Consider the following 25,652-nt stretch of genomic DNA (forward strand, 5'->3'; position numbering starts at 1 on the left):
CCTTTTTTCTTAGGAAGCTGCGTCAGATCTTTAAGGTGGTGACAGAGTAAAAAAACACGATCCTTTCCTTCTGCAAACTGGTGTAATTCCAGTCATGACAGGACAGCGTACTGAACAGCCAGAAGGATAAACAAGCTCCTATAACTCTCTGAACATTTGCACAAACAGTGTAATGACAAATGAAGAAAGTCTTTTGTTCTTTTCCACCCTAAAATAACTAAACATGCCATTTTCTTTCCTAATCTATAAAGCTGTAAACCAACTGAAAAATAAACAATAAACCAGATAATAGTATTAATACAGTAAAATATTTGTATTTGAAGATATTTTCTCTTCTTATTTTTCTTTAGTGATTTTGGGAGGTGACTAAATAAGACCTGGGGGTCAGTAATTACTGTAAAATCCACTTTAAGCTACCGTCTTACACCTAATCTCACCCAGCTACATCTACGGTGGCACCATCACCTGATGAATGATGATACTATGTTCCTGTTTCAGTTTGAACTCCAGAGGCAATGTGCAATAAAAAGCCAAAAACTCAAACACAGACACTGCCTAAAGCTTGTTCACAAATTTACATTTGAAAGCATAACTCTCCGCTGACACAGTTCGGGTTGTGACTGTCTCAGTTTGTGAACATTTTCTGGACACGTCGTCACTCGTTGAGGTGGTCTGTCAGCACAGGATAGAGGACAGCAGGAGGAGGGTGTGCAGAAAGAACCCAGGAAGCTGCAGAGTGTGCAGGTTGATTGCAGAGGATGGCTGGGGTCGTCTCTTCTGCCGCGGCCCATTACACAGCGGTGTGTTGCAGCAGGTGATGCACACTGAGTGGAGCTTGCCGGTGCAGAACTGTTGGTAGCCAGAGGAGGCGATAAGACAGGCTCCTGACGAGGCGCAGGACTTACGGTAGAGTATCCCTGCAGTTAGAAATGGACGCATTAGGATTGTAATGAGACAACGGGCTGAAAGGTGTGTGTGTGTGTGAGAATGTGTGTGTTCATGTGGGAGAGGGATCAGGGAGAGAAACAGATGGGAGTGTGTAATATGCGATAAAGAGGCTCTTCTTCTTCATCTTTTGGACCTGAACTTGAAGGAAAGCATGATTTCACATGTTTTAAAAACTGCTTTAATTTCCTCCGTGCAGCAAGTCGTTACAGTTATCTGGTATTTGTGCTTCGCAGGTCAGAGGAAGGATTAAGAGAAACACAGTTTGTCCATGCATGAGGAATATTATGGTACCAGCACGCAGTTTTCTGGCAGCCCTGCGCTCTATGAGCATGTAGTTAATGATGCGCAGCAACAAGTGAGTCAGACGACGGTAAATCTAAATCTACGCATATAATTCTACATAACGGTGTAAATGTACATTATGTAGTTTCTCATTAAAGCCTGACGATGCATCGGATCAATGAGGCAGCAGCTTGTGACCTAAGCTAAGCTGCATTTTGAAAGAAAGACTTTTCCAATCCAACTGAACACCTAATATTAATAAAATATTAAATTGTACATGTAATTTTATAAAGATATTTGTATGTTAACGTGTAACTTTAGCTATAAAACTTCCTCTGTGCTTTGATATGCTAGTGGACGTTAAAACAAACCCAGGGCCAGATGTGTTTGTAATTTACGTTGTTTATAATTATTTGCAAATGAGGCTTTTTTTAGGTTTCTTAAGGCCACGTGATGAACTAGCTCATCAGTTTACTATGCGTCATCTGTACTTTTGTTTTATTCTTCACACAAGGCAGCGTACTTTACAACCATGTTGCAGTTAAGCAGGGTTGTGTTGCATCAATCAGCCATGGTGTGAAGAGCAACTCCATCAGGGAAACTTTTATTTAAAAATAATTACAGTAAAACATCACATAAAAACACAAATGATTACCACAAGACGTAGTCTCTGAAAAAAGGTGGTAAATGTTTACAGAAACCAACAGATTTCTGCCTTTTAGACCCCTTGAAGACCATATATTTATTAAAATAGGCAATAAACATCAACAGCGCACTGACATATTCTGTCACACGGATGACTGAAATCAGCTTCATGTCAAGATGCCACCTGTTTGTTTAAAACCATGTAAACAGGCTGAAATGAGGACGTCCACCAGCAAGAGAAGAGCGTCTCCTTCTGAGTGTAATCAACAGTGGTGTGGTGGTGGCGCTGGTTCAAACGTGGCAGGTTTAAACGATGGTGACAGCGGTGACCCTGAGCAAAGCCCCCAACAAATCCAACCCGGCAGCCAACTGCTCCTCATGTAAACGTATGGAAGCAGTTTCCCAGCTGGCATTAATGCAGCTTTTCTTTACTTTCAACCAGCTTCCAGCGACGGACTGGCGACCTACCTAGTGTGTACGATGCCTGATGGGGCTCCAGCTTCCCTGTGACTTTAACTGGACTTAAGAAAATGGATGGATGGATGGATAGTCCCAACGTCTTTCTGGTTCTGTTCTTACTGTCAGAGTAAATGCAGTTTACAGCAAAGATTGCACCCAATCAGCATGGAAGATGTCTGCTACTGCACTGTGCGGCGCTGCCAGATGAGACGGCGCTAAAATGCAATCTCCTCCTCAGTCACTTCATCAGAGCAACCAGAGGTTGTCCTTCTAATGACCCTTGTTTCAGCCGTATTCATCAGCTGCACAGCTGTCCGCTAATGACCAGTTTGTTCGCTTATCGTTCTCACAACCTCTTTTTGCACTTAATTTATCGAGCCCCACCCTCCCGTAACAACGGCGAGCTCCATCTTTCCAAACAGTTCTGAATGTCTGAAACCTTTAGAAGACCAACCCATCCCTGAAAAAGTAAATCTCTCCAGTTCCAGTAAGTGCACAAGCTTCTCCAAACTCTTCTGAAAGGCGTTGCCAGAGTTTGTCCATTTCCAGCAACTATTACACACATAAATAATAAAGTCTATCCAGTTGGTGGAAAACTTTGACAGGATTATTTATCCACATATTTTACACTCCACACATGGTTTATGCTGAAGCAGCTTGGAGTTTGTCTCAGGTTGTTTGGAAGATGCCTGGAGGGAGTCTTTAACATTTGGATGACATTTTATTTCATGGGCACATAACCTTCCAATAACCCATAAACTATTTAACTTTTTCCCAACGGAAGTCAACACCCAGAGAACTGCAGACTCATTTAGGTCTGTATCCTCGCTTATCATGCATACTGCTAATCCTGGCAGAGGTTCCAGAAGATGTGGAGTAATTCTAAAGAAACATGGTGAAAAAAAAGACAACGTCCTGGCTTCTCTTAAGGTCTGCATTAAAACCCCTGAAAGTCTGGCACTGCTGAAGAGTTCTGCCCAGATGGGACAAAGATTAGTAGCAGGATATCAAAAAGGCAAAAAAGGAAACAAATGTCGACATTTATCCATTTTCGTAACTGGCTGTTGCAACAAAGTGTCACCAGGAAGCTGGCGTCTATCCCAGCAATCATCAAGCGAGAAGCAGGTACACCTGGACAGGTCAAAAGTCCTTCACAGGTCCAACACAGAGAGACAAACAACCATTCACGTCCACACTCACTTCTATTTAGAGTAACTAAACAATCTAACATGCATGTTTTGGACGGTGGGAGGAAGCCGGAGTCAAATCTAGAGAAAAATCCTAAAACGTCCCATAAGAAATGTTGGCTTTTTCAACATATTGGACAGTCAAACATTGGGTTATTCTGAAAAATGTGCAGTACTTAAATACTTGTACATGTAAACAATGCGGTGGTTTACAAACATCAATAAACATTTTATTACCAACATACAAAAGATGATGAAACCGAGACATTTTACCACTTCATGGAAAACAGAAGCTGGTTTTAAATCTGACCAACAGAGCTTCACCAGTCTGAGACAAACTGGGTCTGAAAATGATGGAACAATTCCAGAGAAGAGATCCTCGATGTAAACAGCAAAGACATTTCCAGTGTATAGTTTCATAATGGAGTTTCTGTGTGCATGGGACCAGAAAGGAGGTCTAAACTGGTGATGTTGGGGTTCTCAGGCATTAAAAACAACTTTATGCTTTGCTGGAAACCAGTGCATGGACTCGGGGAGACTTCCAGAAATCACTGAACTCAGTTCACCCTGAAATCCACACATGCAGGTTGAAGCTTCCTTATTATACATTGTTTAACAATTTAATCTGGGTGTTAAAAGTCCAACAATATTGTTTTCAAAATGTTTTCCCCCAAATTCAGCCTTGGTCCTTCATTTCAGCCTGCAGTGAGCTCTATGGAGAGCAGGCTGTTCCTGTGTCCGAACCTTCACATGTCCGTGAGGGGTGCCGGTCCACATCCACCCCACACCGCTCTCGAGGAGAAGCTGCAGCTTTCGCCGGCGTCTGTTCGGTGATTTTAGAGAGCATGCTCAGCTAGCTGGGGGTGCGGGTCAACAGACGTGTCCACTCCCGGGATGAGAAGTTATTTCCTTTCATATATATATATATATATATATATATATATATATATATATATATATATATATATATATATATATATATAAAGATGTGACAATGTTCGAATAATACATGCTGGAACCCACCAGAGTCAGACTCAGACAAGCTCTGCATCTGTCTGCTAAATACACATTGATTTGAATCAAAAAATCAAATTCACTTTATTTATCCGTTAGGAACTTCATTTGACACCAATTGACAATAATTGACACCAATATGTCATACACAGTCATAAATATAACGGTCTGCAATAGCCATCAACCATTTAACAGACGGATAGAGGTGGGAAGGAAGGTGGAAGTGGCCCTCTTTGTTCTCAGAGGGAGGGACCTGTACCTGCGCCCTGAAGGTAACAGGGTGTAGTGAGAGTGCAGGGTGTGCGAGGGGTCAGTGGAGATCTGGGTGCCTTTTCTCAAGACTCTGGTGTTATAGATGGTACTGAGTGACTGCTGCTCCTGACCTATGATTTTACTACTGATTTTAACAATCTTATTGAGCATGTTGTGATGAGTGAGAGTGAGTAAACCAAACCAGGCAGTGATGTTGAATGTGAGAATGGATTCAATGAAACATTTATAGAAGGCAGTGAGAATGGACTGGTGAACCTGAAGTTTGCGGAGCTTACGGAGAAAGAAGAGGCGCTGTTGACATTTTGAAAAGATCTGTTCAGTGTTGAGTTGGAATGTGAGTTTATGGTCAATTATGGAGCCAAGATATTTGTATGAATGAACCTTTTCAATTATTTCATAGTTTACTGTGAGTGAGGAGGTGGAACACTGGCCATGGTGGAAATAAATGACCATTTCTTTGGTCTTGGATACATTTAGATCCAGACAGTTGTCCTTACACCACAGTGAGAATGAGTCCAGTTCTGATTGCAGAAGTTTATCGGTATTTGTGGTGTCAATGATCACGGTGTCATCTGAGTACTTGATATATGTTATTCCTGGGGTTGAGCTCCTACAGTCATTTGTGTATAGTGTGAAGAGAAGTGGAGAGATGACTGAACCTTGAGGAGAACCGGTAGATATTGTCCTGGCAGTACTGAGGTGACCATTCACCCTGACCCTCTGATCCCTCCTGGAGAGAAAGGAGAGGACCCAGAGGATGAGGTGGGGGTTGGCATCCATCCGGAGCAGCTTACGTCCCACGAGGTGTGGTTGCACGGTGTTAAATGCACTTGAGAAATCCACAAAAACCAACCTGACATGGGACTTGGGCTTCTCCAGGTGGGTGATGGCACCATGCAGCAAGGTGAGCACAGCATCATCCACCCCTCTGCGCGTCTGGTACGCAAACTGCAGTGGGTCGGAGAGCATCCCCACATCAGCCTGCAGCTGGGCCATGACGAGCCTCTCAAAGCTCTTCATGACCAGAGATGTTAAAGCCACAGGCCGATAGTCGTTGTTGGTGCTGGGATTGCTCTTCTTTGCCACAGGGCAGATGATGGAGGACTTCCAGATGGAGGGGACGATGTGCTCAGCCAGGGAACGGTTGAACAGTGAGCAGAAGACACCAGCCAGCTGACTGCTGCAAACCTTCAGCAGGCGCCCGCAGACCTGGTCTGGTCCAGGAGCCTTGTTGGGTTTAATCCTCTTCAGAGTGCGCTCCACATCCACAGGCAGCAGCTGCAGGTTCTCAGTGGGCTGAAGCCTGGAGACGAGCTCTGCAGAGAGCTCCTCCCTCTCCTGGGTGTAATCACACTGGTCGAACCTGCAGTAGAAGGTGTTTAGATCTTCAGCCATGTGGACACACTCCTCTGCTGAGAGCCCAGACAAGGCAGAGATGGAGGGGAGGCCAGCCAGGGTTTTAACGCCCTGCCAGGCATTTCTGGGCTTACCGTTGTTGAAAAGCCTTTCAACCCTGTCTTTATAAGCTCTCTGTGCTGTTTTAATCTCTTTATTCAATCTATTTTGAATGAGTTTGCCTTCAACTTTATTTCCTGAATTAAATGCTATTTTCTTCTCATTTAAATCATCTCATTTGAATCAAGTGTGTTGCAGCAGGGACTATTGGAAAACTTGCATGACACTGGTCCTCGAGGACCTGGTTTGAGGATCCGTGGTCTACCCCACCCCATGCAACCTTGAGCTAAATTAACATCTTTGCCAGGGGCGGTGCTAGACAGTTTAATCATCGGGGGGCTTAGCCCACAGAATAATTCATCATCATAGGGGTGACTCGGCACACCAATAACGTAATAAATAATTTAATCTGCTGGTGTGGTTAAATTCAATATTTGCCTTTACTTATCTTAAAATTAAACTTGCCCATATTTTTTAATAATCATAACAGTATAATAATAGTATATTAATATGTCCTCATTTTATTGTAGTAATAGATAACCACTAATCTAAAAACTCAGTCTTGGTGTCATCCATCTTAATGAAAGTACACAACTGAGTCCTGTACGCCACCTATGTATTTTGATTTATTGCACAATTATTCCCTATTTGCAATTCAACTTTGCTAAGGAAAACATTAGGAATAAAACTGAGTTGCCTGGGAGGACGTAGGTAGGATGCTGGCCTGACTGTGGCCCTCTTCTGCAGGAGAAGTTTATTAACACAACTGCAGGACCCGGAAACATTGTCTATAAATAAATCCAGAACTAGATAACACCTGTTGTAGCCCAGGACTCATTCATGCTTTGTTCTGGAGTTAAAAACAGAATTTTTACCCCATGGGGTGGTTAGAGCCACATCTGAATCTGTGCATATTGCAGAGGTCTGAAACAACAATACCACCAGGTAATCTTTTTGCCATTACTGTTAGAAGAACAGTTTTAGCATGAATTAAAATCAATTTTGCTCAATCGTCATAAGTTTCACTTCAAAAACACAAGATACGGTGTGTTCTAACATCATGTGACATCCGTTTGAACCCTGTCACACAGATCGATAAACCCAAATCCCTTCTCCTAGGTTGGTGCTTGCTTGAGAACCAGCAATCCAAACCACTTGCAGGACTGCGACCCTTCAGGACCGGAGTTACCCACGCCTGTTCTGGCATTCCTTTCCCTCCCTGCTGTATCTCCCTGTTTGTGCCAGATTCATATGTCAACCACAGCAAATTATTATTATCCACAGCTATATGACATGATATCAACGTAAAAATGTCTTTAGTTCTCTCACCTGAGCTGTTCTTTTCTTATAGGACGGAGGCAAGGGCGGATTATCCAATGGGCATTATGGGCATGGGCCCAGGGGCCGATGCCCATTGGGGGCCCATGTGGGGCCCACGTAGGGAAAATACCAGCAGTTTGGACATGAAACAAAATGTATATAAAAGCCAGGTAGGTACATCTTCTCCATCTTCTATTGTCCAGTTCTGGTGAGTCTGTGTGAATTGTAGCCTCAGTTTCCTGTTCTTACTGACAGGAGGGAACCCGCTGTGGTCTTCTACTGCTGGAGACCATCTGCTGTGAGTTGGCAAATGTGGCTGGGGAGAGGGAAGTCTGGGCTTCCCTGCTTAGGCTGCTGCCCCCGCGACCCGACCCCGGATAAGCGGCAGAAGATGGATGGATGGATGGATGGTATTCTAATATGCAAGGCCAGAAGGGCAAGAAATAATCAAGCATTTTTCACAAACCCCTTCATTCATGTTGTATTGATCCTCTCAGATCAGCCTCTGCCAGAAACAAGCGGACAGAGAAAGCTCCGCCCTCTGTCCTGCCTGCGGCTGCGTCTGATTGGTCAACTGCTAGCAGTAGTTATACTGAGCAGTGAAGGTTGGTGTGGCTTTCCTCTTGTGAACGACCACAACCTTAGAGGAGATGACCAATCACTGAGTCCCTCCCACGGGACGTCACTAAAATTGTGAAGTAGAAAAAACTTTCTTAAACCAAAGGTTTCTGTTGCCATGGAAACCAAACGTAGACAGTGCTGGAAAACTCAAACATGCGTTTAGGTGATAAAAAAAAAAAACGGCACCGCTCATATGTCTGATGAGTATTCAACGCTATAACACTGCAGAAAGCTCAAAAAACTAGAATTAGCATCATAGAGCCGCTTTAAAAAGATCCTCTCGGTGGTGTAGGTGACTTTAACATAGACGCATGGGACATGCTTGCACAGTTTACTATCCATCTAAATCCATTTAAGTAGGCCATTAAATTACATGACACTTTTTTATAGGAACTGGCAGGAAGAAATTATTTGCATAAATGTTCCAAAGGACAGAATCAGGACATAAAGCAGTAAAAATGGGCAGAGACTTAAAAAGCTTTAAAAGCAGCTAAACCGTGACCTCAGGTCAAGATCAACTAAAGTAGTCAAAGGGAAGTGAGCGGGTGATCCTCTTTCAGGGCTGTGGGGCAGCTCCAAGTGCTCGGGAGTTTGACCAAAATGATAAATTACTGTGCTGTTAATGGCAAGACTGGGAGATAACCACATTTTCAACTGATGGGAACATTACTGCAGCAGACTGGCTAAGAACAGACCATTGTGCTCATGACCCTGAATATGTGTTTGTCTGCAGAACTTATCAGGACCTGTCAGGATTCTGACGCATCTTGATCCACCTGTTGCTCTTTTGGTTACAGTCTCTGACAGTGGTTCTCAGATTGTTTAACATCAAGTACCATCTCGGAAAATCACTCTGATCCACGAATTATTAAAGAAAGAAGCCAAATTTTTCACATGCAGTATTTTACTCTACAGACAGAAGCACTTCTCTAAGTCTTTAATTTTATTTGACTTTTTATTTAGTTATTTTATCTATGATAAAGAAGTATTTATAAAATAATACATTTCATTTTTACATGATAGAAATGTTCTATAAAAACAGGCTTGTATAATGTTCTTATTCTAATGGTATTTACATGTACGTGTATATATGTAAGGCTGCGCATCGTGGTGTGCTAGACCCCGCGTTGTGCATTATAACCGTCCAATTAATGGATCCCAGTTGTTTAATCCAATTATACCATGGTCCCACACAGTGAACATTTTATAATAAATGTTTATTTATCTAAAGATGCTATACTATACAAACTATTTTATGTTGTCGATGTGCTTTTTATGCTAAGCAACCACAGTCAAGCTACAGCACATTTCTATAATTCACCGGTTAAATGCCAGCTGATCTGAACCAGCTGATTAATGCGTTGCTATGGTGACGCCTGTAACGGAGGGATATTACAGTGATTTAACATGCTGACTACATGTGCGTATACACAAAAATAATGCAGCCAGTTTAAGAATGATCACTGACCATGGTATAAGACATTTTATCCCATATGTCTGTATGCTTCAGTGAATGGCAGTGTGTTGGGTGACTCTCCTAATGTCCACTTAAGCGACAAAATTGCAAATACACCATCCTGACTTGAATACTAGAAAACAGCTTTTAAATAAGTGTCCACTGTTGTAGACATGATGCATTAAAGGGTTAAATCAGGCTCTCAAAGTACCACCTTTATGACAGACCCTTTGTTTATCAGACACACTTCACACAGACATTTGTTAGTTCCAGTATAAATATGTTGTGATGACAGCTTTCCTTGTAAAAGTTTGATCATGCGACATCTTCCCAGCAGCATTACATGAGTTTTCCATGGTTTACTTCGACAACCATAAAAAACAAGGATGATGGTGTGGATTTGATAATAATATGAACATATATATATATATTATGTATTACCCAACTTCATTTAACAGTTGATTAATAATGGAAAATTGTTCCGCACACCACTGGGAGTTCTGGTTGCCTATCATGATTTGGAGTTTGTTTTGTCTTTTTAGTTCCGGTTTCATGTTTTATTAAGTAGTTTTTCTTGTTTGGTTCCCTCATGTCTTGGTTCCTGTTTTGCCTTCCCGTTCATTTCGTTCACCTGGACTCTATTAGTTTATTTAAAAACACCTTTGTCTTGCTCTGTTTCCCAGTATTTATACCCCTGTTCCCACTTGCTGGTTCATTGTGTTGCATTAGCTTATCTGTAGCTTCCTCTTTTGTCTCCATCCTGTTTTCTGTTTAGTTTGAAGATTAAAACCTTCTTCCTGCATTTGGGTCCACACCTCCACAAACCTTGACAGTTACCACCCAGTAAACACGTCTATAAGTGACGTCTAACTCAGTGTCATCTTTTCAGTTTTACTGTCTTTGTTTCACACATTGTTAATGTGGCAGCGCAACGAAAGGCTCATGCTGTTGCTTCTGGACATCATTTACAAAGACTAGCTGTTTAATCCACGTCCACGCGACAGATACATCTGCTTCTTCCTGTGCCACCATGGCCATCCATCCATCCTCCCAATCACACCGCTCCAGGTCTCTGAAGCGTCCCAGCAGAATGAGGGAGTCCCTGGAGGCAGTGCCCTCCAACACTTCATCCAAGGACTCCAGAAAGCCTGGGTACTCTAAGCTGCTGTTTGTTGCATAAGCACCACCCGAAGGCGGAGGATGACTACACCCTCATCCATTGGTGTGAACCCCAAAGAACAGGCACTGATAAGCCTGCTGGGCGCCTCTCACTGAGTCCCTCCAGAGAAGAAGAGGGTCCAACCACTCATTATTGGTAACTTATTTGTTGTATCGGATGAAACTGAAGAGAAGCCTACAACTCAGTACAATCCAGAATCTATGGGACATCGCTGCATACTTTGCCAGAAACCAAGAGAAATCGCTTAAATGGCTTGCAGCTCTTCAAAATGTGTCTCCCTGTATTCAGAGCTGCAACATAAAAGATCTGCTTTGAGTTAAACCTCAGGAGATGGACGACTGAAACATCATAAAACACAAGAAGTCAATAAAACACATTTCCCTGCTGAGAATGAAAATATACTTAAAAGTGGAACTATTATGTGCATTTCAGGCTAATTTATTTTTATTTCTGAGCCCAGAAGGGCTGGGATTGATGGAGTTATTGTCACAAATGGCTTTATTTACTTCAGACCGACCCTCTCCGTAGGCTGTCAGATCAGCCTGCGGGCAAAACGAGTGGATTAAGACTCTTCCGCATTAAGCCCCGCCTCCCGCCACTGCACTACATCGGGAGCGCGCACCGCACCTGCTTTCACCGTCATTGTAACGTCTCATAAACAGAAGGATTAGGCTAATATGAACTCAATAAAAAAAAAAAAAACTACAATGTCAACACATAGCATCCAGCCCTACATGTTGGAACCTGAATCAGAGCCTGAAAACGAAGTGGAAAACAGCAACCCACAGCAACGAATGCAGCAGGATGTCTCTCTTTGGTAAACTCACCAGCCATCGTTGGAAATAACTTTATCCCACGTTTTCCACCCGCCTGATGTATTTGTACATGCCCTTGTTAACCAGTAGAAGGTAACCAATCACCGAACCTTATCCCCCGGGACGTCACAAGGATTTCCAAGTAGAAAAAACTCTCTAAAACGATGCGTTTTTTGTCACCATGGAAACCGAACGGAGAGCGTGCTGGAACTCAAACTAAAACTCAAACATGTGTTTAGGTGATAAGAAACAGTGCCGTTCACATGTCTGATGAGGATTCAACACTGTAACACTGTAGAAAGCTCAGAAAACTCCAAATACCATCATAGCACCCCTTCAAAATCTAACCATGTGGTTTCAATAAACTCTTGTCTTTGAACAGTGAGCATCCATCACATCCTGCGTCAGTTTCTGTAATTAACCAAATGAATGTAAATGACTGACAAACCTCACTCTCATTTTCTTTTTCCTGATACAGTGAATTAACCTCTTAGAATAGCAAAAGTTAATTTAGATAAGCTGTGACCTCGGGGAGACACGGCTGCGGTTGTCCATTCTGTGTTGCTCTCGTATCTAGATTGAAGACTGAAAAAGGGTAATTTTTTCTTCTATATTCTGCATTGTCTGAAAAAAATGTGTATTAATCTGAAATAACAAGTTAAATACATGGCGTGTGATCCAAACTCGATTCTGAGGGATTCTGTCTGGAGCTGCTTCTGGACTGCAGACGGCATCATTATTCCTTCCTGTAGCCAAATGTCCCATCGTGCCGCTGTCTGAGTTTCACTTTCACAAACAAGATGAGGGATAAAATTAGAAAAATAAGAACGAGAGAACTAGCGGACAATCTGATCACAGCCAAGGTGAGCATTTCTCCTTTTAAAACAGATGAAACTATTTGTATGACAGGAAGGCCAAAGTACCCTGCTTTTTGTTGTAATTAATATGCTTCTGACCAGTGGTGTAGTCCAGGTTGCGTGGGTATACGGAGTATTCCTGCTGCTAAACTCCCTGTGATGCAGCTTATACAATTACAAACCCAGTAGAGTATGAGTACCACATGTACCTGCATCACCCAGCAGCTCAGGTTAGCCTTAACCAGTTAGCCATCAGCTGCGTTAACTTTAGCCTAAACATAGACATAATAAAACTATATGTCTATGAGCCTGTCTCTCACCAGTCTGTGTCCCAGGACTGGTTTAGTCATTTCATAACTCTTCCTCCCTGAAACTGAAGAGCAGAAACTGTGACAAGGAGCAGATATACTGATGGATTTTTGGGGTAAACTAAATAGAGTTTTACTTGTCACTTTTTCTGAAACAGCGTTTTTCTGGGCGACTTTTTTCTGTTTCGTGAAAAAAAAGGTAAAAAAAAAATTGGGAGTATACCCACTTCTTGAGGGTCCACTACACCATGGCCACTTCTACATCTATGTACTTAGACATTTCCTAAAAAAGGGCATCAGTTCATTCAGAAAATAAATCCAAACCAGAATTCTTCTAGCAGATCTGATGTGAGAAGAGCTGCTGAAGCTGTGTTTGAAAGCAGGGACAGGTCCCATGTCATGGAGCCAGTTTATGTTTTATCTGCAGAGGATTTTACTGTAAACCAAATTCTCCCACAAAAGGAGGCTTATTAAAACTTTAAATAAGAGAAACATTCTGCCAATTATTGTCATAAATCAAAGCAAAAATCTTTTGTGATTGGAACCACTAAAGTTTAGTGTGTAGTCCTAATCAGACCTCTCACACACACGTTTTAACGGTAACCTTTCTAATGAAGACAGAAACTATTCAGTAGGAGAGTCGCCTGATAAACAATACATGCAAACTATATATCGTGACTGTTAACATTCGTTTTAGTAACATGTTGAGAGGAAAGGCCTGTTTGTGCTTCATGCAGAAGGAAGACAAAGCATCCAGACGTCTCTTTCAGGGAAGACCTTGCAGGTTCCACCATGCTGGACCACATCCTGCATCATCCCAGCAGCATGGTGGAACAGGAGAACTGGTCTGCTGCAGTCCAGTTCCACCAGTACCAAACATCTGGAGCATCATGGAAGCAGCTGGAATCCTGCATCAGACCAGAACGGGACGACATTCCTCTCCTGAAACTCCAGCAGCTGCTCTCCTCACTTCCCAGATGTTTCCAGATGTTAGAAGAAGAGGAGATGCTAACGATGCTAAACATCGTCCTGGAACGACTTTTTACAGACGTGTTGCTGCTTCAGATTCACAATCAGCTCAGATTTTCCATGAAATGATTAAATGTCTCAGTTTTAATGTCTGACATGATGTTTATGTTCTACTGGGAATAAAATGTGACTCATGAAATTTGTAAATCCTGGAATTATGTTTTCATTTACATTGCAGCGGTGTTGTATTAAAATAATGTGTAGTTTGGTAACTGCCAAAAAAAGGAAGAAGCTAAAACAAACCATGAAAAGATGAGACATGAGTTTTAAAAGTTTATACAGAAGAACTCTCATTTGTCTTGTAGTTTCCAAATTTCACTTGCTGGACTCGTTAGACTAGAGACCTTGCTAGCTTTTAGGTCATAAATCTGAAGCTTGGCAGTGGGTGAAACTGGTGACCTTCAGGATATGACAAGTTTTTAGTGAACCATCACTGGTACAGTGGGTGAAACACCAGCTTAGGGAGCTGATAATGCTTTTTGTTTCCACATTTATTCACTGAGCAACTGCAAATATCCATTACTGCTTTCAGAACTGCTCAGAAACAGAGTTACTCGTGCAAACAACAACAATCTGCATTGTTGCAGACACACGCGTCACAAAGCTACTGTGTACAAAGAAAAGTAATTAGCGAAATTAGCATTGGGCGCTAATGGGACTTGTGTTTACATCATTTCCTTTTTAGATCTTGCCAGCATAAATTTTCTGCCTCATTTGGTATTTTACCACAATCTACTCTAACAAACCTTCCAACCAACTTTTGTCTTCTACTACAATTTCTCAGAGAATAATGGAAAGTGAAGCACACTCGCTGCTTGTGTCTATATGGACTCTGTGGATTAATAAGGCTGTCCACCCTGGTAGTAAGTTCTAGTTGGATCTTCTCTCAACTTTTAGGCAAATAAGGATATAATAGGATTGCATAACACTTTTTAGATGAAGACTAATCTCTGAACAAGAAGAAAGAAAATCGCTGCATAAAGGATGTGCTTCTGCACCTCTGTCTCTCTGCATTGCAGAGTTGTATGCAAAGTTACAGGCTTGTCCAGACAATCGCAGGATACTTAGTGCGAATCATTGAGCTTGACTGATTTTATTCTTATTGCTGAAGCACACTGCAATGAAGAGGCCGGGCATGTGTGAACGTATCTACTGCATTTCAAACTGCTTTAAGGCGCGGCCAGTTGAATTTAGAAGTCGTCGTTTTATGCAGAGCAGCAGTAATGATAATAGATAAAGGCTTGGATGTGCATGAGCATTCATGCAGAAATTTTCTTATTAAAGAGCTGTCGACACTACAGTGGGGTGCGCCTGCCCTTTGAATTGGGATCCACTTTTCTGAAGACAGGACCCTATTGAGTTTGCTCATCAGCAAGAAAAGGAGAGCGAGAGAGAAGAGACAGAAAGACAGAATTTAACAGGAGAAAAAGAGAAAACAGCCCTTCAACTGGGTGTATAAATGAAGGAGTCTTTACACAGGACAAATGACCTTTAGTGCCTGGTTAATAACAATTCATTCATTCATTCATTTTCCGAACTGCTTATTCCAATTCAGGGTCGCGGGGAAGCTGGAGCCTATCCCAGCTGGCTTTGGGCGACAGGCAGGGTACACCCTGGACAGCTCGCCAGTCCATCGCAGGGCCACACAGAGAGACGAACAACCACACTCACGCTCACACTCACTCCTAGGGGCAATTTAGAGTGACCAATTAACCTAACATGCATGTCTTTGGTTAATAACAAGATGGAGTAAAACACAGCAACGCCATGTTTTTCCACCAGTAACGAAGAAGCAACACGCTGACGCCCACCTAGCTCAAGAACCCAGACTAATTAATACCTTCAACCAGCGGTGCCCGGAATATGAATATTTAGTAAATAATCATTTAACCGCCTAAAACACTCACAGGTTTCACTTACAGCAAATATAACATGAGAATGAGTCTGAAAAGAGCAAAACATTGAAGCACAATGACGTCCACATGCAATGGGTTTCTAGATGGGATAATGGTGAATGAACAGAGATTTCCTCTGTGAACGCCTTGATGGGAAACCATTTCATATCTGTGTGCACAGTGAGTCATCTGAAGAGTGATAACAACCATTCGACTGAACCATTCTGCACCATGTTAGAGGTGCGACAGGACAAAGAACATCCATCATTACTGTTGGTGCAAAATTCATCCTCTGCACCTTCATTCAGGAAAATGAACTTTAATTATGATATCAATTAATTAGAAATTTAAAAATAAAACACAAAAGGTTTGAGAACTTTTGCACGGCGCCCACTCTGGAGCAGAACCAGCGTGAATGGCGCCGTTTAACCCCCCCAGTTTGACACCACTGCATGTAAGACGGCAGAAATCTGCATTTCATTCAATCAGTTGAATGAAATGCAGAGATAATTTCCACTCATGCTCTCCGTCTTTGACATGTCTACATGCAATAAGAAGAAACAAACGCGGCGGTGTGATTGGAGGCTGGCTTGATTCTCTGGGCTGAGAGTTTACATCTGTAGCTGTGGTAACAGAAAACACTAAACGTAGCATTCTCATTAATTGTTTTGCTCTCCTCTAAGTCATAAAGAGCGATGCGGTGCATTGTTTGTTTGTTGCTGGTGGATGCAGGGCTTTTATTAAAGTTTCAGCCGGCTGAGCAAACTGCTGGCAGTAAAGGCCTTCAGTCACCAACACCGTGTGCTCAGTCATGTTTCAATGTTGTGCAGACTTTACAAGTGAACATTTCCACCTATTTCATTCATAATCCTGGGAATAATTGAGCTGTACACTGACAACGACATCATGGAGCCTGTTGGATGAGATCAGAGGAGAATATTTTATTGTGTGGATGTGGATTACCCTGCCCGCCGTCTGCCTGGTTTTAATTCAAATTGTGCATCTCAAAGCAGCCCTATCGAACACACAGATTTTCTGTCACTTCTTATTTAAAGAAGAAATAATTATTATATTGATCTGTAAAAAATTCTTTTAAGTTTAAGTGTTTTAAAGGGATGGAGTCGTTCAACTGAACAGATTTAATAGTAATCAAATGTATTTCGGACTTTGAGACAAGTTTGTTTAATGTGGCTAGATTCTTGTTGACATGGAAACGTCATTACCCATGATGCATTGGACTGAGACACCCCCCCCCCCCCCACCACCACCACCAACACACACACACACACACACACACACACGGCTTGGTTGGAAAAGGGTTACGTTCAGAAGCAAAACTAACAGTAAGAGCGTCAAGGTTTGTGTCTTTTTGGCTTCGGTTTCATGTTTTATTTTGTAGTTTTCCCAGTTTAGTTCCCTCTTGTCTTGTTTCCTGTGTTGCCTGCTGTTGATTAGGTACACCTGGACTCAATCCATCCAACCTGTGTCTTTTTCTGTTTCTCAGTATTTGTAGTGCTTGGTTTCTGTTCCCACTTGCTGCTTCATTGTGTTTGCTTCAATGTGTTAGTTTGTCTATCATCGTCTGTGTGTTCTCCGTTCTGTTCCACTTGGTTTAAAGATTAAACCTTTTCCTGCATTTGGTCTTCCTCCTGCCTCTCTGTCCTGCAACTGGTTCCCCACACCACCGACAACCAGCCCGACTGGACCCAGTGGACAATGGAATGACTATTCTGGAGTATTGGTGCAGAGAAGCTGCATAGAACCTCCCAACTTATTACGGTCCACGTCATGGGCGTGGTCTCCTGCTCCACGGCCCACTTCGTGGGCGTGGTCTCCTGCTCCACGGTCCACTTCGTGGGTGTGGTCTCCTGCTCCACGGTCCACGTCATGGGGGTGGTCTCCTGCTCCACGGTCCACTTCGTGGGTGTGGTCTCCTGCTCCACGGTCCACGTCATGGGCGTGGTCTCCTGCTCCACGGTCCACGTCATGGGCGTGGTCTCCTGCTCCACGGTCCACGTCATGGGCGTGGTCTCCTGGTCCACGGTCCACGTCATGGGCGTGGTCTCCTGGTCCACGGTCCACGTCATGGGCGTGGTCTCCTGGTCCACGGTCCACGTCATGGGCGTCGCCACCTGCTCCACGGTCCACGTCATGGGCGTGGTCTCCTGCTCCATGGTCCACGTCATGGGTGTGGTCTCCTGCTCTACGGTCCACGTCATGGGTGTCGCCACCTGCTCCATGGTCCACGTCATGGGCGTGGTCACCTGCTCTACGGTCCACGTCATGGGCGTCGCCACCTGCTCCACGGTCCACGTCATGGGCGTGGTCTCCTGCTCCACGGTCCACGTCATGGGCGTGGTCTCCTGCTCTACGGTCCACGTCATGGGTGTCGCCACCTGCTCCATGGTCCACGTCATGGGCGTGGTCACCTGCTCTACGGTCCACGTCATGGGCGTCGCCACCTGCTCCACGGTCCACGTCATGGGCGTGGTCTCCTGCTCCACGGTCCACGTCATGGGCGTGGTCTCCTGCTCTACTGTCCACGTCATGGGCGTCGCCACCTGCTCCATGGTCCACGTCATGGGCGTGGTCTCCTGCTCTACGGTCCACGTCATGGGCGTCGCCACCTGCTCCACGGTCCACGTCATGGGGGTGGTCTCTTGGTCCACGGTCCACGTCATGGGCGTGGTCTCCTGCTCCACGTCATGGGCGTGGTCTCCTGCTCCACGGTCCACTTCATGGGCGTGGTCTCCTGCTCCACGGTCCACGTCATGGGCGTGGTCTCCTGCTCTACGGTCCACGTCATGGGCGTCGCCACCTGCTCCACGGTCCACGTCATGGGCGTGGTCTCCTGCTCCACGGTCCACGTCATGGGCGTCGCCACCTGCTCCACGGTCCACGTCATGGGCGTCGCCACCTGCTCCACGGTCCACGTCATGCACGTGGTCTCCTGCTCTACGGTCCACGTCATGGGCATGGTCTCCTGCTCCACGGTCCACGTCATGGGCGTGGTCTCCTGGTCCACGGTCCACGTCATGGGCTTCGCCACCTGCTCGACGGTCCACCTCATGCACGTGGTCTCCTGCTCTACGGTCCACGTCATGGGAATGGTCTCCTGGTCCACGGTCCACGTCATGGGCGTCGCCACCTGCTCGACGGTCCACCCCATGCACGTGGTCTCCTGCTCTACGGTCCACGTCATGGGCGTGGTCTCCTGCTCTACGGTCCACGTCATGTGCGTCGCCACCTGCTCCACGGTCCACGTCATGTGCGTCGCCACCTGCTCCACGGTCCACGTCATGGGCGTGGTCTCCTGCTCCACGGTCCACGTCAGGGCCGTGGTCTCCTGCTCCACGGTCCACGTCCATGGGCATGGTCTCCTGCTCCACGGTCCACATCATGGGCATCGTCTCCTGCTCTACGGTCCACATCATGGGCGTGGTCTCCTGGTCCACGGTCCACGTCATGGGCCACCTGCTCCACGGTCCACGTCATGCACGTGGTCTCCTGCTCTACGGTCCACGTCATGGGCATGGTCTCCTGCTCCACGGTCCACGTCATGGGCGTGGTCTCCTGCTCCACGGTCCACTTCGTGGGCATGGTCTCCTGCTCTACGGTCCACGTCATGGGCGTGGTCTCCTGCTCTACGGTCCACGTCATGGGCGTCGCCACCTGCTCCACGGTCCACGTCATGGGCGTGGTCTCCTGCTCTATGGTCCACTTCATGGGCGTGGTCTCCTGCTCCACGGTCCACGTCATGGGCGTGGTCTCCTGCTCCACGGTCCACGTCATGCACGTGGTCTCCTGCTCTACGGTCCACGTCATGGGCGTGGTCTCCTGGTCCACGGTCCACGTCATGGGCGTCGCCACCTGCTCCACGGTCCACGTCATGCACGTGGTCTCCTGCTCTACGGTCCACGTCATGGGCATGGTCTCCTGGTCCACGGTCCACGTCATGGGCGTGGTCTCCTGCTCCACGGTCCACTTCGTGGGCATGGTCTCCTGCTCTACGGTCCACGTCATGGGCGTGGTCTCCTGGTCCACGGTCCACGTCATGCACGTGGTCTCCTGCTCTACGGTCCACGTCATGGGCATGGTCTCCTGCTCCACGGTCCACGTCATGGGCGTGGTCTCCTGGTCCACGGTCCACGTCATGGGCTTCGCCACCTGCTCCACGGTCCACGTCATGCACGTGGTCTCCTGCTCTACGGTCCACGTCATGGGAATGGTCTCCTGGTCCACGGTCCACGTCATGGGCGTCGCCACCTGCTCGACGGTCCACCCCATGCACGTGGTCTCCTGCTCTACGGTCCACGTCATGGGTGTGGTCTCCTGCTCTACGGTCCACGTCATGTGCGTCGCCACCTGCTCCACGGTCCACGTCATGTGCGTCGCCACCTGCTCCACGGTCCACGTCATGGGCGTGGTCACCTGCTCCACGGTCCACGTCAGGGCCGTGGTCTCCTGCTCCACGGTCCACGTCCATGGGCGTGGTCTCCTGCTCTACGGTCCACGTCATGTGCGTCGCCACCTGCTCCACGGTCCACGTCATGGGCGTGGTCTCCTGCTCCACGGTCCACGTCAGGGCCGTGGTCTCCTGCTCCACGGTCCACATCATGGGCATCGTCTCCTGCTCTACGGTCCACATCATGGGCGTGGTCTCCTGGTCCACGGTCCACGTCATGCACGTGGTCTCCTGCTCTACGGTCCACATCATGGGCGTGGTCTCCTGGTCCACGGTCCACGTCATGGGCCACCTGCTCCACGGTCCACGTCATGCACGTGGTCTCCTGCTCTACGGTCCACGTCATGGGCATGGTCTCCTGCTCCACGGTCCACGTCATGGGCGTGGTCTCCTGCTCCACGGTCCACTTCGTGGGCATGGTCTCCTGCTCTACGGTCCACGTCATGGGCGTGGTCTCCTGCTCTACGGTCCACGTCATGGGCGTCGCCACCTGCTCCACGGTCCACGTCATGGGCGTGGTCTCCTGCTCTATGGTCCACTTCATGGGCGTGGTCTCCTGCTCCACGGTCCACGTCATGGGCGTGGTCTCCTGCTCCACGGTCCACGTCATGCACGTGGTCTCCTGCTCTACGGTCCACGTCATGGGCGTGGTCTCCTGGTCCACGGTCCACGTCATGGGCGTCGCCACCTGCTCCACGGTCCACGTCATGCACGTGGTCTCCTGCTCTACGGTCCACGTCATGGGCGTGGTCTCCTGGTCCACGGTCCACGTCATGGGCGTGGTCTCCTGCTCCACGTCATGGGCGTGGTCTCCTGCTCCACAGTCCACGTCATGGGCGTGGTCTCCTGCTCTACGGTCCACGTCATGGGCGTGGTCTCCTGCTCCACGGTCCACTTCGTGGGCGTGGTCTCCTGCTCTACGGTCCACTTCGTGGGCGTGGTCTCCTGCTCCAGTGTCGCCACCAAGTCAATGGCCCACGCCAGCGGAGTCCTGTCCTGGTCCATACCTGCATCTGAGGGGGTCCCAGAAAAGGACGCTCCTCCTCTGACCCCTGTGCCCGAGGGGGTCATGCCTCCCGGTCCTCCAGACCTGCTGCTGCCGTTGCCTCTGGGCCGTCCCCCTGAGCTGGGCCCTCTGGACTCTAGTCTCGGTCTCTGGACTTTGCATGGTTACAGGCTGCAGCTCACACTTCCCTGACTGTTAGGAAAACCATTTGGTGACACTTTCATAATTCATCCGAAGATTAAAATAAAGTAAAATTAAATAAAAATTAACCATGATTATATCATTATGAAGGAATGTGCACTTTATTTTGTGGTCACAGACTCATTGTCGTTTCCCGTGCATCACTATGGCAACAAACGGAGTCTCATTAGCACACATGGGGTGTCGCAATTACTTAACTTCACAATTAGTTAAATAAACACCATGATTAATTTAATATCAATATCATCACTTCTAAAGAAGATCAGAACAATCACCAGCATTTTAAATCAAAGTAAAGATAAATGAGAAATACTGGATGTTGGGTTTATTGTTTACTGTGCAGAGCGGTTTTGTCTAAATGTGACATTTTGGTAACTTTGCATTGATTCTGTAAGATTTTGTTATGTTGGCACCAACATATTAAAATAAAATAAGTGTTCAGTTTAATTTTATACATTTCTAGTGATTGGAAATGACTGTGGAGTGATAATGATAATGATAAAATTGGTGTTTCTCTGATAATCGTGTCTATACAAGCTATGATGGCAACATTCCTGCTTCGAACCGAGTATCCGGATGAGAAGAAAGAAGCGACTTTAAACATGACATGGTCTGAGTATTTCACAAACTGCTGATTGACTGGGATTTTCGCACAACCATCTCCAGGGTTTACAGAGAAGCTCTAAAAAAGAGAAAATAACCAGTTGATGTCAGAGGAGAATGGACAGACTGGTTGGAGATGACAGAAAGACAACAGGAAGACCAGTAAGCACTGGTTCCATCTAAGATCTGCAGAACATCATCTCTGAACACGCAACCCGTCCAGCCTGGAAGCAGATGTTCTCCAGCAGCAGAAGACCACAGCGGGTTCCCTCCTGTCAGTAAGAACAGGAAACTGAGGCTACAATTCACACAGACTCACCAGAACTGGACAATAGAAGATGGAGAAACGTTGCTGGTCTGATGAGTCTCCAGTTCAGCTCCACATTCACATGGTAGGATCAGAATCTGCTGGAAACATCATGACAACATGGATCCATCCTGCCGTCAGGATCAACGCTTCAGGCTGCTGCTGGTGGAATGGTGGGGGGAGGTTTTCTGGTCCCACTTTGGTCCTCTTAGTACCAACATGACCTGGTTTAACCTCCACAGCCTACCTGAGTCCTGCTGCTGATCATGTCCATCCCTTTCTGAGCACAGTGCAGCATCTTCTGATGGAAACTTCCAGCAGGATGATGCACCATGTCACAAAGCTCACATCATCTCCACCATGACGATGAGTTCACTGTCCTCCAACGGCTCCACAGTCACCAGATCTCAGTCCAGCAGAGCAGCTTTGGGATGTGGTGGAACGGGAGATTCTCATCATGATGAGCAGCAACTGTGTGATGCTTCATGTCAACATGGAGGAAAACCTCTGAGGAGTGTTTCCAACACCTTGTTGGATCTATGAGACCAAGACTTAAAGCAGTTCTGAAAGGGTTCGACCTGGTACTGGCAACGTGAATCTGATGAACCGGCTGGTGAGTGACACAATCTGGAAAATCTCCCTCTGAGATGAAAATATATTTCATATCCATCAGCGCGATCTGACATGCTGACCTACAGACCCTGCGGTGCGTTGGCGACCCTGGCTCTTCTGGCTCTGATCGCCACCAGCTGAGCACCCTGAAGAGGTCTTTTTCTTTGAGCTGTTTTACATAAAGCATGCCAGAAATATCAACAGATTTTCCTGACATCATCTCACAACTCCCAACATTTCCACCAGCTGAGGAGAGAATGACTGTGTGAGCAGTAACCAATGCAAACAAACTGATCCTGCTCAGGAAGAGGCAGCAACTTCCCACAAAAGCTGCCACTTCAGGATTAAGATTTATTCCTCATTACAGTAAAAAGTACTTTTACATTTCTGATTGAGGTGCCAGAATAAGACGTCAGCGCTCTGTGAAGCAGAATCTCATGATGTTTTTGCAGTTTTACGGACACACACCAGCAGGTGGAAGAGCCACGCTCCACAAGGATGACTTACCATTATCCTTCACTAAAACCTCCTTCTGGCACATGTTCTGCATGTTGACGGTGCAGTTGACGATGAACTCCGGCGTGGAGCAGTCATGTGTCATCTCCTCACACTGGTAACACTGAATCTGAAGAGCCAACCCTGCAACACACACACACACACACACATTCAGTCCAGTCTCATCACGTCACCTCCACCTCCACCGTCACCCCACCTGCGGCCACAACACTTCTTTTCCTTTCCATGCTGATTTCTGTCTATAGGAAATGACAGTGAATGATCCATCTGACTGTTAAACGGAGAAAACTCCGACACGACTTCGTCTGACTCAACCGCTTTGAATCAATGTGACAGACGTGTCCCTTTATTTTAATCATGTCTCACAACGACAGCTCATATTTGTGTATTTCTGTTTATAGATGCCCCCCCTTTACCGATGTCCTTTATTTACGAAGAAGCCAAAAGAGTTTTCTGAACCCCTGAAATACACTGCAGAGTATCAGCATCTACATGTTAGTGTGCTCTGTCACCGCATGCAGAACACGGATCACTTTCTATCGTCTGTACTACAGCTTCAAACTTTCAGGCTTTCAGGCTTTTCATAACTTATAATACTCTGCAGGACGTCAGGCTCATTTATTATGCAACACATTATCTAACCTTGTATTGTGCTTTCGATGAACCGCTACCGTTCAGTCATCTGATGCTAACCGATTACTTTATTACCTCCACCAGTTTGCAGTTGTTAATCTGGTCGTTTTAAACACATCCCGTTTATGTTTGGAGTACAGTAAACGGTAGCTTTCTGTTCTTCTTGCACCAGGTCTCAGTTGTTGAATCTGGTTGAATTCTCGTCTATCCTGTCCTGCTTTGTCAACTTGCCGGTTCTAGTACTTTATTAATCCTGCGTTTGGTTTATTAATATCAAGTCTTCATTAAATCTGCTTGATAGTCTTCAGTAGGAGTTGGAAAATCGCATCGAAAAATTGAAAATTGGGATTTTTTTGCTTCACAATTTTAAAATTGATTTTTTGTTAAAAAAAATCTTTTTTTCAAATAAAATAATAATCATTCATAATTATTTTCTAATATTTAATGGATTATTTTATTATATACAAATAAAAATAATCCCTTAAAATTTTTTTTTGGGTCAATTTTATTAATCTTTTTACTTGTCTTCTTTGGCATTATAGCAGCAGAATGATGGTCTGGCTGCTGTGTTGTTTTCTCCTGACTGAAATAAAGAAAAATGACATGGGAAAAAGTTTTATACATTTATTTTGTTTTTAATCTACAATAATCAGCAATATTGAAGAATTGTGAGGATCACAATTTAAATCGAATCGGCACTCAAAAAATTGAAATCGAATCGAAACGGGACAAAAGTGTCACAGCTCCAGTCTTCAGCCAACAGTCCTGCATCATCCGGTTCTCCCGGCTCATAACAAATTGGTTTTATGTAGAAATGCCTGAAGTCCAATTAAAAAACTCTGGAATAAATAATAAACACTAATAATTTCCATGTAATCCATGAACATGGAAAAACAGGGACTGTTTGGACAAACTATGGATGAAATCTGGATGCTGAGGAGAGATGTCTGGTTTAGTATCACGTTCAATGATTTATATTTATCTTATTATATAGAGATGCACCGATCCTCTTTTTGGGAGTTCTGATCCGATACAGATATCTGAAACTTGAATATCAGCCGATACCAGATGTGTTTATGTGAACATTATTGTGACTATATATCTGTTATAACTGTGTAATATTTCATCAGGTTGTAATAAATGACCCATCCTTTCTGAAGTTACCTCACTAATACAAATATAATAACCTTACAGAACAATTTCAACAGGTTTTATTCTGATTTGGCACATTTTGTCTAAATACAACTATAAATGTGTGGTTTTGGAACAAAGATCTGGCTTTTAGTTTAAAACAAAAAATGTCACATTTTAACATTCAAGACATTTATTTCTTTTAAAACATATCCGAAGCATTTCATCAAACACATCTGCGCTGGCTTGACTAGTATGGTATCAATATCGGTTGTGGTATCGGTACACTTTTATTAATACCAAGTACAAGGACACAAGCTTGGTATTGAGCCGATACCAATGCATCCCTACTTATTATATGGATTTATTTTTTTACCACAAACACCAGTTTAAAAACCATTAGCGATGCTGAGAACATTGTGCAGTTGTAAACT

At 45.3% G+C, this 25,652-nt stretch overlaps 1 protein-coding gene across 1 annotated transcript; it reads right to left on the reverse strand.

Moving 5' to 3' along the window:
- Positions 1–675: 675 nt before the first annotated feature.
- Positions 676–23,681, reverse strand: LOC306766920 (ly6/PLAUR domain-containing protein 1-like; the record flags this gene model as incomplete). Its single annotated transcript, XM_079254778.1, has 3 exons — positions 676–917; positions 23,446–23,577; positions 23,651–23,681. The coding sequence occupies 3 exons, from the start codon at positions 23,679–23,681 to the stop codon at positions 676–678; spliced, it is 405 nt and encodes a 134-aa protein (XP_079110904.1).
- Positions 23,682–25,652: the final 1,971 nt, after the last annotated feature.

This window comes from Telmatherina bonti (assembly GCF_933228915.1).
Source record: "Telmatherina bonti genome assembly, chromosome: 15".
Taxonomy (NCBI): Eukaryota; Metazoa; Chordata; class Actinopteri; order Atheriniformes; family Telmatherinidae; genus Telmatherina; species Telmatherina bonti.